Here is a 16,858-nt window from a genome sequence, read left to right as displayed (position 1 = left end):
GCTCAGGTCTCTCCTTCGCTGGGAGCCTGGCCCGTGGGACACCGGTGTTCACCGGCAGCCGGGACAACAGCTCCGGCACGTGGGGACAGAGGTCTCGCCCTTCCCGGCGCTGCGAGACACCAGTGCCTTTAGCTGCTGTAATGGGTTTCTAAAATTAGCTGCACACTCTGCCCTTGGATTCGAGCAGGACATTTCTCAGTTGTTTAATATCAAAAGTCAAAAAAAAAAAAAAGGAAGCAAAGCACAAAAGCACCCGGTCAATGCATGTCTAAGTTTATTTTATCACTTGTCCCGCAGAGCTCAACATCTATTTTAAGTCATTTATGAAGAGTACAAGTGTGAATAGCTGCAGAAGTTTTGCAATTCCAAGACACCACACACAGCTTCTAAAAAAAGCAAATTTAACCTTCCCCAACAAAGCCTCAACAAGCATCCCAGCCTTCCCCGGATCACGTTTCTGAGCTACAGATTTCAGACAGCAAAAGCTCATCTCCTCCACATCCGAAGTCGATCAGTGTATGGAGGAGTCCCCGGCACACGGCAGCATCACCCCAAACCCCCGCGGGCATCTCACCCCGCGGTGCCTCCCTTCCGGGCTGGCTCGCGTTACCCCGCGCCAAGCGGGACAGGTGCAGCTTGGTCCCTTGGGGTTTATCCCTCCCTTCACTTTATGAGTATTTTACATTTAGCCACGGGCCACAGCTCCTATAAATAAACGCGGGCTGCCCGTGGCAGATGTGAAGCCTATCGCTGCCTGCACGCTCCGTCAGAGGCTCTGGCTTCCCAGCAGCGTGAATGTGAACAGATCTGAATCTGCAATGAAATATTAATTGGAAGCAACACTATTCTCCTGTCTTTGGAGGGGAATTTTAATTGAGGGCCGTGCTAACAAGCTAATATCTTCCTGCACCACGCGGTCACAGTGAGCCGAGACAGGGATGGGGGGGTGCCGGGACTGGGTCTTTTTAATCAGAGCTTCTGCTGTCACCTCTGTCTCCCCAAATCAACCCAAATCATCACCCAGCACACCCGCCACCAGCAATTCATCCATTTGACTTGTGGTTTCCTGCAAGGATCAAATGTTGAGCAGATCAACTATGAGGCAAGTAAAGCCCCATCCGAAGCAGGTACTGCCTGGTATTCGGTGAAGCCATCACACCCAGAAGAGCAACCAACGCTCGGCAGAACCATCTAAGCGAGGAGAGCGTCCCCGTGAGATCAGTCCTGACCAACACCTCCCTTCACGCCCATTAAGTCTGACCTAACTGGGCTGTTTTCAAGCCCAGGGCTCCGGCTCAAGCAGAGCATCTGCTGGTGCTCAGCGGTCAGGGAACAGGAGCAGCAGGAGGTCCCCAGAAGCCCCTCAGATGGAGCCCAGAGCCGAGCAACAGCTTCATGGGACTGCAGAGGCAGCGAGAAGGGGACGTGCTGAAGGGGATGGCTGGTTTTTATCTGCCGCTGTCTCGCTCGCTCTGGCAGAGCCCGGCAGGACCACTTGCCTTCTCACAATTCAATAAACTGGAGCAAAATAGGAATTCTCAAATATCACGACATTTGAAAATGCAAATTCGGGAGGTTGGTTCCCCCCCCCCACCCCATTTCTGGTTAAATTTAGTCCATTCAGTGTCTCACTGGATTTTAAAAAGGATGGAAAGAGAGATCACATCTAAGAGGTGTGCCTCTTGTCTTGCATTTTCCATGTATTTTGGTAAAAACTGAGCTCCCCGGGACATCAGGAGGACATGGGCATCACTGCAGCCTCCTCCAGGGAGGGAGGGAGCGCTGGAAATGCTGCAAAACAACTCTCCATTAGCTGAGGCTTTTGATTTCCAAGGGTGGGAGCGGGGCACGATCATTGCCTCCATCCTACGAAGCGGAAAGTTAAGCGATAGTGAAAGCGATTGGCAGGGAGCGATGGGACAAATCCTGATGCGGGACGAAAGGAGAGCCAGCGCCAGCGGGGCCATGTCCAGCCGTCACTGCCACATGTCACCTGCGTCCCCGTTCTCGTGGAACTTGTGGACGTGGTCGGCATACCTGGGGAAAAGGCAAAGCCATGTTAACTCACAGCAAGGTCTGAAGCACGCCAGTGGCCAAGATGGAAGGGATTTGAAAAACACCCAACTGAAGAGAGGTGGTTGCCTTGCTCTGTCCACCTTTCCCACCCCCCATCCTCATTGGATCAAGGATTTAAAACCCAATTAACCACCCTCATCTCCAGGATAGAGGTGCATCAAGCAGCATCCAAAAAAACTGCTGCAAAGCACCATGCTCCATCCACTGAACCGAGGCGGATGATGCTCCCGAGCCCGGGCTGAGCCAGCCCGTCCTCACACCCACTTCTTGGCGCAGTACGCAGCGCAGTCCCGTCCCACGCTCTCGCTCCAGGCCGTTTTGTAGAGCACCTGCAAAACAAGAAATGCAATCAGCCCTGCTTTCCTCCGCCTGCTCCCACAGCAGCTTGTGCCACCGCTGTGCCAGCCCGTCCCCGCGGCCAACAGCAAAATCCCTGCCTGTGTTCTGCAGGCGCCTGTGGCTTTCACACATCAAGCAGAGACCTAAAGTGATGCTCTGGGTGAAACCTGTTTCACAGCCCTGTGTTACCAGTGTATGTTTCATGGGTTGCCCTCAAGAAGGTCAGGATGACCTTTCCCTGGGGTTATTTTTGCCAGTCCGGTGCTGCCGCAGCTGCGGTGGTTTGGGGCAAGGTGGGCGCGCTCGAGGCTGCACACGGATGGAGACATGGTTTTGGTACAGGCTTCAGGAGGGTCTTTGTTCAGCTCCTTTTTCCCTCTGTGCCACTGGGTTTCCATGTCAAAGCTGTGGCACAAGGAGTTGGGGACATTTTAGGAAGAGGAAGAAACCCCCCATCCCAGGCTGGTGCATCAAAGCCTTGGGGATTCACAAGCTGTTGTTATCTTGGCACCCGGGAAATACTCTAATTCCACAAACAGCCTTCAGCTGGCCTCCAAATTAGGGTTAATTGCAATCCCAACAGGCAGGAGGCAGTGGGCGGGAAGGGGTGAAGGCCGTGCTGTTTCTCAGCATTAGTGGCAAAGACTTTGATCCCAGGTGGGGATGGAGGAGCCGGGTTTGGCTGGTCCCCAGTCCGACACATGGTGTGTGCCCAGCCCAGGCAGCGCTGGGTGCTGCATTTCAGGCCCTTTTGTGTCTAGATGAAGAAAGATCATTCCAGCCATGTAATATTTATGAATTTCAGGATTTTTTGTTGTTGTTGTTAGAGCTTTAAAATTTAATGATGTTTAACTTTTTATTTTCTTTGCTCCTTTCCTCACCAAAATAACACAAAGTCGGTTTTACTTTGAGAGGAGGATGGAAATATTGTTCTGATTTGTCTTTCATCTTGTTTCATCGTTTAATTATTGATGATTATTTTTTTCCTTTCCCCTGAAATGATAAATAAACTCCTAGAAACTGTGCAAGCATATAGGAGGAGTTTGCACCATGACACGTATGTGACCCTGCTGAGCCGTGCTGCTCGTGCTCCCTGTGCCTCCGGAGCTGGTGATGAGCCAGTATGGCTGCAACACACTCACTTGGCATAATATCTTAAAGATGCAAAGATCCCCTCTGGATGGGATGCTTGCTGACATTTATTGAGGCACCCGTCCCCCTGTGGCCCCCGTGCTTACCAGAAAGACGAGGCAGTGCAGGAACAGGGTGTAGAAGAAGGCAACGGTACGAGCTGTCTTGTTGGACAGGATGAGCCTCCCCTGCAGCAAGAGGAGAACAGAAAATCCCATTTTAAGGGGGGGGTCAGTGGAAACCAGCCCTCCCCACACACAGGCTTGGAGAAACCCTGGCTGAGGTGTCCTGTTTGTGCTGGACCCTATGTAAACACATGAGACAGGATGCTTTGCCACCCATCCGTGCCCATCTCCGAACAGGCGCTCTTCAAGGTGACTATCACAAGTGCCTATGCTCTCAGCCCAAAATCGCCCAAATCAAGGTGAATTCAGGACTGTGAACTGCGGGGTTCCCCCCACTGAAAACTCTCTCAGGGGGTTGTTCTGAGCCCATTTTCCCCCAGTTTTCTCCCCCGGTGCCAGCCCTGACTCAGTGCCTGCCTGCAGCTCGGCGCCGCTGCGGAGAGAAACACCGGCAGTAATTAAGTCTCACGGATTTTTTAATTTGTGAACTCAAAGAACTTGCGATTTGCAGCGTTCCCTCGGCGGGGCGGCTGAGCAGACACTGTGCCGTGTCCCCGAAAGCTGGCTCTGCCGCACAGCCCTGCCTGCACCCCAGCTCCGCTGCGGGACCCCAGGAATGATGCCGAGGACAATTTCGTAGCCGGACGGTGCAGCCTCTCAAGCGCCCTGGCACTTTTTGGGCTATTGATTTGAGGGGAGCTGCGTGCTGGAGCTCCAGCTGCTCTCCCAGTAAAAGCCTCTCCTGGTGCGTGGGGGAGGCTTGTGGCTGGAGCTGGTGGCCCGGGCAGGTCCCCGAGGTCCCACAGCTTGCCCTGCTGCCCTGCCTACTTGTCACAGATATCTGCATTTAAGGGAAGGTCGAGGTGGAGGCGCATTGATGGCCCTTGGGAAGGCAAACAGCACCGCCTGGGCTACAGCAAACCCCCCCAGAGCAGGGGCTGCCAGATGGACGTTGCCCTGGGGGATTATGGAGTGTGGCTGCAAAGAGAATTCTTTGAGCATCTTCAAAACGTCACCAGTGCCCTGGTCTGCTGGTTTACCCGTTTCTCTGGCTCTGCAAAGTCTATCCTGAAAGATCCACCCTTCACCTTTTCCAGCCCTGTGCCAGCCCACAGAGACCGAGGTTCTTAGGGACATGGTTTAGTGCTACACTTAGTTATGGTTGGACGCTATGATCCTGAGGGTCTTTTCTAACCTAAATTCTATGATTCTATGAGGTCTGAGCTCAGTGGGTCCCAGAAACCCTGTAGGGCTGGGCTGTGTCCCGCTCCAACCCCTCATTTTGGAGGGGCCACTGAACACCAGCAAGACCCTGATAATGTCTGAGCCCATCTGGCCCTGGATACTGGGGTCCTGATGGGAAAATCTTCATGTCCATCCCTTCAAAAGACCCAAAGTCAGGAGTAACCACAGCCTAGAAAAGCAGCTTAGAAGCATGGATCCCACCTTCCTACAGAGCAACTTTTTATTCCTGCTGTACAAGCTAGGGATTCATTATGGACATAAGCACATTCCCCAAACCACCACGCAGGCTTTCCAAAGCTGGCATTAAAACCCACAGATCTCCCACCAAACCAATTCTGGGCTGAAATCTTCTTTGCTATTCATGGCCACGGCGGAGGCTGCTGTAACAAACAAGATTATGTTCTTAAATATTCCCAAGGAATAACTCCCCTAAGTCAGTTTTTTTGTAAATGCCTTTCATTAATTCTCCGTGGTGCTGGCACGCCACCCAATCCATATTCATGTTGGCATTTGCTTGGTTTTTATGCAAATGACAACTTTGCCTTTATTACAAGATACTTCTGTATTCTGCGGTTGTTGCAGACCAGTGGTCCCACATTAACCTCTGTTCTGCTGGCTACTCAGGGGTTAACTCAGCCAAAACCTGAGCCTGCTGCTAATGTCACAGATTAAAATATGAGTCTGATCTTCTGAATAACAACATTTTTAGCTCAGAAAGCAGCATTCATCCCAAAGAGATGGCAGCCAAAGCCCGCGGTGGCAGCGGTAGCTCTGCTGCCCACCACAGCTCAGGAGAGGACCCTCTGCTGCTGCACCAATGGCAGCTCCCCGATACTGTCCCCGATGCTTTTTTGGAAGGAAGACAGCGGTTCATGGTGATCCGCTGAGCCACACGCTGTCCCCAAGCTCCTTGGCCGTGCCCTGACACTGGCCTGTGGCATTGCTCACTGGGTTGGGGCTGGGTCACCCGCTCCGGCCAGGAGCCCCTGGGATGTGGTGGGATTGAGGGGGGAAAGGGACGGGCAAGGGAGGAAAGTGATTTCTCCTAAAGACAGCCCCAGCGTGGCCCCGGCATGGCACCCTGCTAAAAAACCCCGGGGGCAGCCCACTCACCATGCTCAGCGTGGCCTTATCCCAGGGACTGAGGCTCAGGTACTTGCGCTGGCGCTCCTGCAAGTAAACGGTACCAGAAGGTGATTTCAAGGCTCAAAAGGCTCATTTAGGGTTTGCAAATCAGGGAAGGAGCTCTGTGCCCCGGGATGCTCCCGCTCCCCATATACACACAGCCACAGGGAACATCACATGGGCACAATGACTTATTTTTTATTTTTAATTTTTACATTTTAAGTGAATGGCATTTGAGCGTGTTTTATGCTTTCAGAGTGCTGCCCCTGGATTTCACCTGGGTGACAAAATAATTTCCCCGAGGGGTTTCACTTTCTGGCTGCTCCTTCCCTTTCACAAACCCAGACCACCTTGCAAGCAAAACCAGAACCAAGCAAATGCAGCCTCCTCGTGGACTGTAGCTTCGAAACCTTTTCCTACCTTCCTGCTGAAGGAGGAGAAGGGGTCCAGGCGCTCTTCGTACTGGGAGGAGTAGCGCTGCTCCGTGTCGTCCCTGCTGCCGCCCTGCGGAGCAAAGAGAAGGTGAGAAATGGGGGACAGCGGAGCTCTGGTACCTGTCCCCCCATGTAAGTGGTTTATGGACACCTAGCAAAGGGCCAGAAACCCCTCCGAGCTGCTCATTTGGAAGAAATGACCCCCAAAGGATGGAGCGGCACAGCCCAGGGCTGACATGATCCATCACCTTCAAAAAGGAGCAGCACTACAGGGGCTATTTAACAAAGTCTTTTCTTCCACAGGGACCCCACCCATGTCCCCCTATTTTTTGCCCTTTCTATGAAATAATGGTCATCCTTGTCACCCCAGAGATCTCATCTGGAAATGCCTGGGATAGTGCAAATCCCACCCTGAATTCCTTTGCTGCTGGGTCAGGTAGGAGGGAGAGAGCAGTTTAGGAGGAGGAAATACAGTGTTTCAAAGAGATGGACCCAATTTGAAATCACTGTGTCTCTGCAACCCCGAACTGCCCATGAATGAAACTCTTACCACTTGAAGTGGCAGGGCATAGAGTTTCAAATGATTACCGCTAAATGCCCCATTAAACCATTTGTAAATTTTCGTGTAATTGTAACATGTTGCTGTTGTGAAATATACTGCTTTGAAATCGGGTCCATCTTTTTGAAACACCCTGTAATTGTTTAAACCTACAGCTGTTATTAGCTGGGCACGGGGCAAGGAAAATGAAGGAAACTCCTTGAAAGGAGTGGAAGATTTAAGTTGGTTCAGACGGGCTGGGTTTTAAACTCCTCCGGGGACAGAGGTTCCCCTCCTGCAGCATCACCTCGGTGGCAAGCCCTGAGGATGCTCCTGCATCCTGCACATCCCTGCTCCTCCTTTCTCCAACACTACCCCTGCAGGACACGAGAAGTGCAGATTCCGCATTGTTTCTACCCAAACCCAGCCTGGAAATGGCATGTGCCGTCACCAGGCGCAGTCACAGCCCGGTGCGAGCCCCAGAGACAGACACGAGCTCCCCTGTTCCTAGCACCGTGTCTTCTCCAGCTCGGCCCCACCAGCGTGGTGATGCTGACATTTACCCGGGGCTTTCTGGACCCGTTCCTACGTGCTGCAGCTTGTCCAGCCCGCTGGTCCCGTTCCGCGGCGGGTAAACCCCGCGGCACACAGACCTTTAGCAAATATGCCCTTACACACCGCAATCCGATCCCCGGGTCACCGCGCGGCCGGGAGCCAGCGATGAGACCAGCTCCCAATTTAGGGGCGATGAATTCACTACGGCCTGGCCTTATTGAATGATCTTTGATGATTATTTTTAACGTGTCACATGCCCGATTAGGGGGTGAATTATGCAATCCCCCGTGCTGCTGCGTCGAAGGCTTTTGCTCTTTAGGTCATGTGAATGGCATTCAGACAAACATGGATATGATCTTCCGCGGGAGAAACGGGCAAAAATGTCAGAGGGGCCAACCCAGTGTCATCACCGAGACATAAATAAAAGGACCAAATAAGGTCCTTCACGACGGCAGGAGTTTCCCATCCCCAAACACTATTAAAATATCCATCAATAGAACAGATTCAGTCCAGCCAGCAGCTGGAGGATGGCAGGGCAGGCAGGGCGAGGAGCCGGCGCTTCAACCCCTGTCCCTCCCCAGTTATTGTCACTTCTGCAGTGACCAGGAAGGCCCAAGGTCGCGATAGCCCAGCTCTGACCGAGGAAGCAGCTGCAGTTTAAAGCTCCCAAGGCATCAGCCTGACCCACTTGCGAAAGCCCCAGGGATTTCCAGGGATGAAACCTCCCAGGGACACAGCAGGAGCAGAGCAGGTTCCAGAGAGGTCTCCAGCCTCCTCCTGGTGTTACTGGGATTACTGGGAAGGTTTTGGGCTTGTTTCTGCTCTTTTGGGGCCCTGGCCCAGGAGAACATGAAGCAAGGCAGCTCTCTCTGCTGGCCACAAGAAATTCAGGGTGGCGGGGAATGCGCATAGGTATGACAAGATGAATTATTTTTCAGGCTCTGACTGCAGGGATTTATTGCAGGAGGTCCCGATTTAACCACTTGCTGCCTGGTTGGGCAGGAGCATCCGCAGCTTGCCTGCTGGAGCATCAGGCTGCCGGCTGTGAGCATCAAAAGGGTTTGTAGCAGCTTTTTCAGGGAGGAAATTTGAGCTTCTGGCATTAAAGATGCTAGACACCCCTCAGCACAGTTCAAATTGACCATTGCTCCTCTAGGCAGAGCTCTGGACTCTTCTTCACCCCAATTATCTCCCATTTTCCAACTTCCATGCAAGGTGCATGTGAGTAACGTGCAGTTTCCCCATTGCTCTTGTACACAGAGGGCAACTGTCTGTGTTTGGGGTCTGTTTGTCTGTGTGAACCCAGCTGGAGGACAGACAGACAGACAAACAGCCACTCACCCGGCCCGGGTAGCTCTGGAGGAACTTGATCTTCTCGTAGAGCTTGATGTTGTCGGCTCTCAGGTTGTCCAGCTCGCTCTGCAGAGCCTGCACCGTGTGCTGCATCATGCGGTTCTCCTGCACGGGGGCACAGGGGCCATGAGCAGCGAGGACGGGGACAGGATGGGATCTAACCACGGGGGAGGCAGAATGGGGGACAGCTGGGGTTCAGTAGCCTCTCAGTAATTAAAAATCCCCCAGCTTTAAATTAAAATTGCTCCCAAATTAAAACTGTCACAGCTGCTGCAGAACAGGACCCCCAGAACTGAACCATCAACGAACCCGATCTCTCCATGGCTGGATATGGGCTGGGGCAGCTGTGGTGGCTGCAGGTGGCTTTGGGCTGAGACCCGGCCCCCGGGGGGGGATGCAAAACCAACCTCCTGGCTTTGAAGAGGTTGTTTTGAGCTGTACTTCAATTTGCAGAGCTATTGGGTTTTTACTCTAAACCACATTCCCTGTGTGCACCCAAATGCTGTGCTAGACGGCCAAGCGCACCCACAAGGCGACGGGGATTTAGATCTGTCCTTGAACTGGAGCAGCGCCGATGGGCTGGGGGAGGCTTTGGCCCTGATAACTGCAGAATATATGATATTTTTCTCTTGTGTGCAGTGGTGCTGATAATAAACTCCCCGCAGGACATTAAAGCAGCCAGCTCCAAGCTGCAGTCCTGCAGCTGCCCTCCCCACCCAGCATACCCCCTCCAGCTCCTGGTTCCTGGCCCGGAAACGTTCCCTCTGGCTGGAGATGATGGAGAGGAGTGAGTCCACCTGCCCCTCGGGGAACGAGGTGCCGGGGGACGGCGAGTGACCTGCGGACATGAGACACAGAATCGTACAATCATAGAGTGTCTTCAGTTGGAAGGACCCACAAGGCTCATCGAGTCCAGCTCCTGTCCCTGCACAGGACACCCCACAGGTCACACCGTGAGTCTGAGGACGTTGTCCAGTCTCTTCTTGAACACTGTCAGGTTGGGGCTGTGACACCTCCCTGGGGAGCCTGTTCAGTGTCCAGCACCCGCTGGGTGAAGAAACTTCTCCTCATGTCCAACCTGACCCTCCCCTGGCACATCTCCCACCATTACAACCCAGAAGATGCCCACTATCCACCCCGAAAACAGCAGGGCTGCTGGAGGTCCCCCCGCCAACACCGTGGGACGGTGGGGCACCCAGGCAGAGAAACTCCTGTGCACAGCTATTGCAACATGGACTCACCCGCAGCCATCACCACCTTGCTGTGCCCAGGAACCCCACTTTTGGGTGCCTCACACGGCTGCTCCCCACAATTGGGGTGTGCAGGTGCTGGGGGGGCTGCAGCCATCCCTCCCAGTGTTGGTGGCCGAGGAGCAAAAGGTCCCCAGGGCCATGACTCAACCGGCTGCACAGAGGAGCTATTCATAGCACAGGATGCGTGGCTGCAGGTTGTTTGGCTTGGTGGGACTGTTGCTGTGATATTGTTTATCGTGTGTTTTCAAAACCTTTCAAAACAGAAAACAACAACAAAAAAAATAAAAAAGGAAAGGAAGTGGGCTTTCTTCCAGAGGAGCCAAGTGTTGTTATTTGTTTGATTCATTTTCTCTTCCAGACCTCGGCACAGGAGCCAACGTAAAGGAAATATTTAGCTCGTTGGCCGTGGAGGGGGTTTGGTGCGGGAAGGGCAGGAGTTAAGCGCAGGGTGTTTGGTTCAGTCTGGGTTCAGCAGCTCAGCACGGAGCTGGGACCAGCATGTGCCCGCTGTGAGCAGCTGCAGGACCAGCAAACCCAGCACCGAAAACCCACCCCTGGCCCCAGGGAAGGACACGTTGAGCAGGCGATGTCTGCGCCTGCTTAGGAGCATCCTCACGCCACCATCCCCAGAAAGGTGACCCCCCTGCCCACGCCACCGGGATGTCCCTGCCAGCACCTCAGGGCACAGCCCCTGCCTCTCACCATAAAACAGCGCTGTGGCCTCCTTGATGGGCTCAGGTATCTTCTCCAGGCTGGGCACGGCCGCACCCTGAACAACAAAAGCAAAGGAATTGTTTCCCCCCGTCTGAAGGTGCCTGGTCAAGCAAACCCCTCCTGAGTCCTGCTACTGCCCTGGCACCCACAGCCTTGTCGGAAGCATCACTGCCAAACTGGCACTCTGCAAGGATTTGCCTGAGACAACATGGAGAAGATGGTGTTCAGCAACAAATCCCACCCTTTAACTGGGAAGGAGAAGGGCTGAACGGTCACTAGATGCCACTACCATCTCCCACCCCATGCCACCACCATCCCATTGCATAGGCACGATGCCACTCTCTGCTGGGTGCGTTGTGAGAAAGAATGAAAAACGAGAGAAAAAAATAATAATAAAAAAAAAAGAGGAGGTAATAGGACAAACCCCAGCTGGCATTGGCCCCTCCATCAGTGATGATCAACCCCTGGGGCCACTTTGAGCGTTCCCTGCCCAACGCTGGGCGTTACCTCCGCCTCCGGGCGATGCACGGCGGACAGGGCTTGGATGGTGCTGAGGTCGTGCTCCAGCTTGGCCACGAGCTCCTTCTGGCCGGCCAGCGTGGACACGGCCTCCGTCAGCTGGATCTGCAGCTCCGCACAGCGCACTGGAAAACAGAGACGGGGCCGTCACCGGGGGTGGCCCAAATCCTGAATTTTGGGCCAAGGGGACACCAAAATGCAAGAAATCTCCACCTGGAGCACTAAAACCAACTCACATGCAGCAACCCTGTTTCTTCCTTATTTCTGGGACCCTGCCAGCAATCCCTGCTCTGCTCCAGGGAGAAGTGACCAGGGGTCCAGCCCACCTGGGTGATGTCCCAGGGTGGGCAGCCGTCCCCAGGCAGGACCAGTGTCACATCCCAGCGCTGGCAGCAATGTGAGTGGCAGCTGCTTGCACCAGCACGGCTGCTTCAAATGTTTGTTGGTGACCCAGGAGTACCTGGCAGCATCTTGTCTGGGCAGAGTGGGGGGACCTGCAGAGAGATGAGCCCCCCAACTGATCCCCAGGTCTGGTTTGCACAGCAAAGGTGTGATGGAGGTGGGCTATGGGACACAGGTTTGGGACAGACAGGTACTGGGCAGTTGGATTGGGGTGGGGGACATCTCCCAGGAGGGGCTAAGGTGGGACCGATCCTGCCCCCCGGCACTGGGAGAGGCTGCACAGCCCCCGGCATCCCCGCTTGGCCAATTTTCAACAAACGAGCCTTCTTTCCAGTTGCCCCCCCCAGAGTAAAACCCACACCCTAAACCACAACAGGCGCTTGTTGGAATGCTCCAGGAGCAAAACAAAAGCCTCTCGTTCCCCTCATATAACCCCGGCCCAGATGTGAAGCAAGGGAGAGACACACCGGGGCCAAAACGCAGCTACAGCGAGCGGCACAGGACCAGCACCGCGGGGCGAGCTCCCCGCTCCGTTTGCAAATCCATCCTGAAACACAGAGCGTCAGCAAGCAGGAGCCATGCCCTGCAGCAGAAATCTGCTTGTTTCACCTTTTCTCCCTCATTGCCAGCAACGTCTGGGCCTCTGCCGGCTTGAAAAATCCTGCTCAGCTCAAGGCTCATCCCCTGCGTTTTGCAGCTCCCTGCTGCGGGGATGCAGGATACATCCCTCTCTGCCTGGATTTCCAGGTGGGTGAAAGCTCAGGTCCCAGCTGCTCCAGTCCCTCCCTCATAATTCCCGTTGTAATTATTCCCTTGAATTCCAGACGGCTGGAAGGCAAAAAATTCCTCATTTATCAACAGCCAGGGAGCAAGAAATGCAAAGCTCTGCCGGGGAAGCAGCCGCGCGGGGGGATGCGAGGGCAGACTGTTGTGCCCGTGGGGCCTCCTGCCCCATCGGAGACTTCAGACGAGAGGTGCAGCGCGAGTGCAGCTCCAGTCCAGCTCACCCCGTCCTGCTGGGCTGGGAGCTGCCCCACACCCCCCAAAACCGGTGGATTGGGGTCACGCACAGGGCTCGATGCCCTGCAGAGCCTGGCCGGGAGGGTTGGACTCTGAGCAGTAGCAATGGGGGCTCAAACCAAGTCATGCCTACAATCAGTGCTGCTTTCTCAAGAAGCCAGGGCTTTGCTGGTGCAAATTTCCCCCTTTTTGTCAGAAATGCAATTCCTATGTTATTCATAAGGGAGGAAGCCTGCCTGCAGGGAAAGGGAGGTGACACATGCTTCAGACACAATGCATGGATTTATTTTCTTTCCTCTCCCCATTTGCATTTTAGAGGCCCCAAACGAAAGGCTCAGGAGAGCCAGGAGCAGTTGCGATAAAGGCGCAGTCCCACTGGAGGTCAGTGTTTCTCAAGAAACGGGGAATCACTGCAAGCTCCTGAAACGCGGGTGGCCTGATGCAAAAATATTTGCATTAAGAAGATTTGGAAAGAAGAAAACCTCTTCCCTACGGTTAATTATTTAATTGGCTGTCTCTTTAAATTGCATTAAAATGTAATTGGGAAGCTATTACTAGCCCAACATGGGCTGTGGGGCCCAGCTCTGCACAAGGCAGCCCTGCTCACCGATGCTGCAGCCGGCGTGCCCGGGCTGTGCTGTGGCCAGGACACGTCCCCTGCCTCCCGTCCTGCCCGAAAACCTCTGCAGACTGAGCTTGGGCATCGTGCTGCAGGAGATCTGAGCCCTGCATCCCAGCTCCCGAGTTTCTCCCTTAAATGACTTCTTAAATTTTTGCTTTTGAGTTACCTGGGCTGAGTTTTTCACATGAAAAAGGGTCAGCGAAGGAACATGTTTCCCACATCCTTTCTCCCTTGGGTTTCACTGCCTCAGCGCTGGCCAGTCTTCTACAAACCATCCATGAGAACCATGCCTAATGCTGAAAGCGGCCCAAGCGCACGGCGCTTCTCTCTCATCTCCCCTTCAGTATCTCTATTCACGGTGGTTTTTTGGTGGTTTTCTTTTTTTTTTAATCATAACTCTCTTTTCCCAAAGCGGCAGCGGCCCCGCACGCTCGTCCCCTCTCTGCCAGCGACCCCTCGCCCCCAGCAGCGGGTGGACGCTCTCCCGGGCACGCGGGTCGGTTCAAGCCTTGAGATCCAGCAAAAGAAAATGTGCCTTTGTCTCCTCCGAGCTGCTGTGCCGGAGAAGCCCTTGCCCTGACCCTTCAGATGTGCAAATACCTCCAAAGCCGCGAAAGGTGGAGAGGTACTGCAGAAGATAATGGGAGAAAGAAGGTGAACCCCGGGGGACATTTGGATTTTAAACCGAGTATTTTAAACTCAAGTATCTTTAGCCTCAAACTCTGCTGTTCCTGATTTTTGAGGCAATGGAAGAATGGGCCTGACATTGCCATCACCTTATGGAGAAAAGTGATGAAATGCAGCAACTGAGCAATGGAACGCTCGGCACCGGCAGGGCTGGTTTTGCCTTGTCGGCTCCAGCTGATACACAGAAAACAAGAAGCTGAGACTGGAGTATTACTGAAAAACACCTCCCGCTTTCCAGGGAGTCCCCGGGAAGGTGGCAGAGCAGATGGGAGCTGGAATACAGAGTTTCGCATGGGGCACTTGTGAGGTCCCTACAGAACTGTTGGCTGGGTGAACGCTTTTTATTGATCAGGGTTTTCTTAGTCAAAATTCATCACAACACTGATGGTAAATCCCTGAGCTTTCACCTGGCCTAGCTGGCCAATAACACAACCGTCGTTAGAAAAAGTTTCTGTGAATAGGTTTCCAGAAGCTTGGCAGAAATCACTTGCAACAAACATGGGTCAACAAGCAAGTCCCTGCACAACCGCTGAACTTCGCTGCCAACAGCTGAACTTGGTCTCTACCTCAACACCCCAGCCCGACCCTCCTGGGGAACCCTGGGCTTGCAGAGAAACACCTTTCAGGACAACCATGGCCACCAGCCTCTTCCCACGCACCCCGTGTGACCGACCACATCTTCAGGTCTTTTCGGTATCACTGAACACGTGGCCTGATGAAACACCCAGTGTGAGCGGGGAGGGGGATCAGGGCCCCTGCGAGGAACCAACCACTTTGCAAAAGTCATCCAGCAGGTAGAACAACGTTGGTGAGGCTCTTGAAAAAGCATCACATTCCTGCCCCAAACTGAATGAGCGATTAGGAAGAGGACGCTGTAAAGGAGATGTCTAACCATAGCTCCAGCCTGAGGAGCACAGCCACAGGTGACATTGCCCGAAAAAACATGAAGTGTCTGTGCAGACAGGCCACGCGGTGAGACACAAAGGTGCCCCACGCAGAGGGGAAGCAAAACAGTCCTAAACAGAGAATAAAAGATTCAGCTGAATCTCACACTTCTTCCATTGTGTGTAGCATCACCTGTCTCACACTCTTCCAAAGCTGCAAGTTAAAATCCTTAGAGTGAATATGAAGGGAAAAAAGTCCTGCAGGCTGAGGTTCCAGAGCAGTTTGCGGGGAGCCCCGAGCCCTGCAGATGTCAGAGCTCACGGGCTGCGAGACAGCGAGCCCAGCGCCGCCACGGAGCAACAGCAACTTTGACTCCGGGAACAAGCCCCAGCAATCGGACTCCCTTGGCAAATCATCCAAAATAAACAGCATCTGTTTTCACAGATGGAGAAAATTAAGACATACTAGCAACTTAGCTTGAAGTTATAAGGCCAGACATAAATAAATGCGAGGCAATCTTTCCATAAGATGGTGGCTTGATTACTGAGGATACAGACAGATGAATAAATCACCTTGGGGTAAGATAGGCTGTAACTTGCTATACATCCAGGAGACTGGAGTAACTGCTCATGTGTATCCTGAGCCCGAAGGAAACGAGAGGTAAGCGGTATTGCTGAAGGGATCTGCAGGGTAGGAGCACACACATGGGCACTTACTGCAAACGAGCTGACGCTCTGCAAGTTCACACCCTGATTTGCCTTATGGTAACTTTTTAATCTGCCTCCGTTACTGTCTGGCCTCCTTGGATTTACATAACAGTAGAAAAATAAGAAAACAAGAAGAGATGTGGCATGCTAGGAGCTTTCTTTGAAAAACTATCCTCTCAGAAGTCAACCAAAGTGCATTGAAACCCACCGCTTCAAAGGTTCTAAGACTGTTTTACTGACTGGAAGGAAGATGATGGTGAGATAAGGAAATCTTGGAGTACCTCGACATGAAGGCTGCGAAGCCCAGACACAAAGCTGGAGACTCGCTCAGCACAAACAGCGGTGTCTGAGCCTGCCAGACCAGGAGCAGGAGCCAAGGCAAGAAGCAGGAAACTGGGTTTTCCACGAGTCCTTTGATGTTTCCAGCTCGTTCACCGTTCCCCACGTTGGGCCACTCTGGTTAATGACTGGGTTGCTGTGGACAGTTACTGAGGAGTTGAAATGGCTGTTCTTCCCCAGGCAGAAATAAGTGCTCAGGCTTTTTGACATCACTCTCCCGTGAGCCTTTTCAAGCCAACAAAGTCCTACCTCCAGTTCTACCCGATTCCAGAGCTCCCGGGTTTGTACGTAAATTAAGGCACAATTTCAGGTTCTTGAAATACTTGGCATTTAGCTTTCAAGGATGTCTGAGAAAGACCGTAATGTTATTGCCCGAAGTCCCGCTCCCCTTCCAGGAGAACCAAAGGGAGATGACTCTGTGCTGAAGGGATGAGGGACATGCTGTCCAGATGCTGCAGATTGAGTCCTGGTTGAACCAGGTGATTTTTCTCTGCCCTCTTTTTGGTTTATGAAGATGTCAAGGAAGAAAGATTTGAGCCAAAATCCCTCCCACAACAGAAAGGTTGTCAAAAGCCTTTTGGTGTTGCACATCTCAATGATTCTAGTTCCGTCTTGACCTTTTCAGAGTGGGACAACAGCTCTGCATGGTCCAGAGCTGTGTGGGAGTCATTCAGTCTGTCTTAACTTCATGCAAAGCCCTTTCCTTGGGGCCAGCGTTGCTGTGAGCTGTCAGTAGGCTGAGAAACAGGACATGGCAGAAGGGAATGACTTAACATTGCTTTGCTACAA

The 16,858-nt window shown here is 53.1% G+C and overlaps 1 protein-coding gene across 1 annotated transcript in view; it reads right to left on the bottom strand.

Moving 5' to 3' along the window:
• Positions 1 to 252: 252 nt before the first annotated feature.
• Positions 253 to 16,858, bottom strand: part of CUX1 (cut like homeobox 1) — a 262,345-nt gene continuing 245,739 nt past the window's right edge. The window contains exons 15-23 of the mRNA XM_082068464.1: positions 11,396 to 11,532; positions 10,877 to 10,943; positions 9,647 to 9,759; positions 8,910 to 9,026; positions 6,462 to 6,545; positions 6,030 to 6,086; positions 3,654 to 3,734; positions 2,341 to 2,405; positions 253 to 2,037 (exon numbers count right to left, since the gene is read on the bottom strand). Of these exons, the coding sequence (XP_081924590.1) occupies positions 1,977 to 2,037; positions 2,341 to 2,405; positions 3,654 to 3,734; positions 6,030 to 6,086; positions 6,462 to 6,545; positions 8,910 to 9,026; positions 9,647 to 9,759; positions 10,877 to 10,943; positions 11,396 to 11,532 (782 nt within the window). The 3' untranslated portion in view covers positions 253 to 1,976. The remainder of the gene's footprint in view (positions 2,038 to 2,340; positions 2,406 to 3,653; positions 3,735 to 6,029; positions 6,087 to 6,461; positions 6,546 to 8,909; positions 9,027 to 9,646; positions 9,760 to 10,876; positions 10,944 to 11,395; positions 11,533 to 16,858) is intronic.

Source organism: Streptopelia decaocto, assembly GCF_964273445.1.
Source record: "Streptopelia decaocto genome assembly, chromosome: 18".
NCBI lineage: Eukaryota > Metazoa > Chordata > Aves > Columbiformes > Columbidae > Streptopelia > Streptopelia decaocto.
Note: the sequence above shows the minus strand (reverse complement) of the source record. Positions and strands in the feature narration are given on the sequence as shown.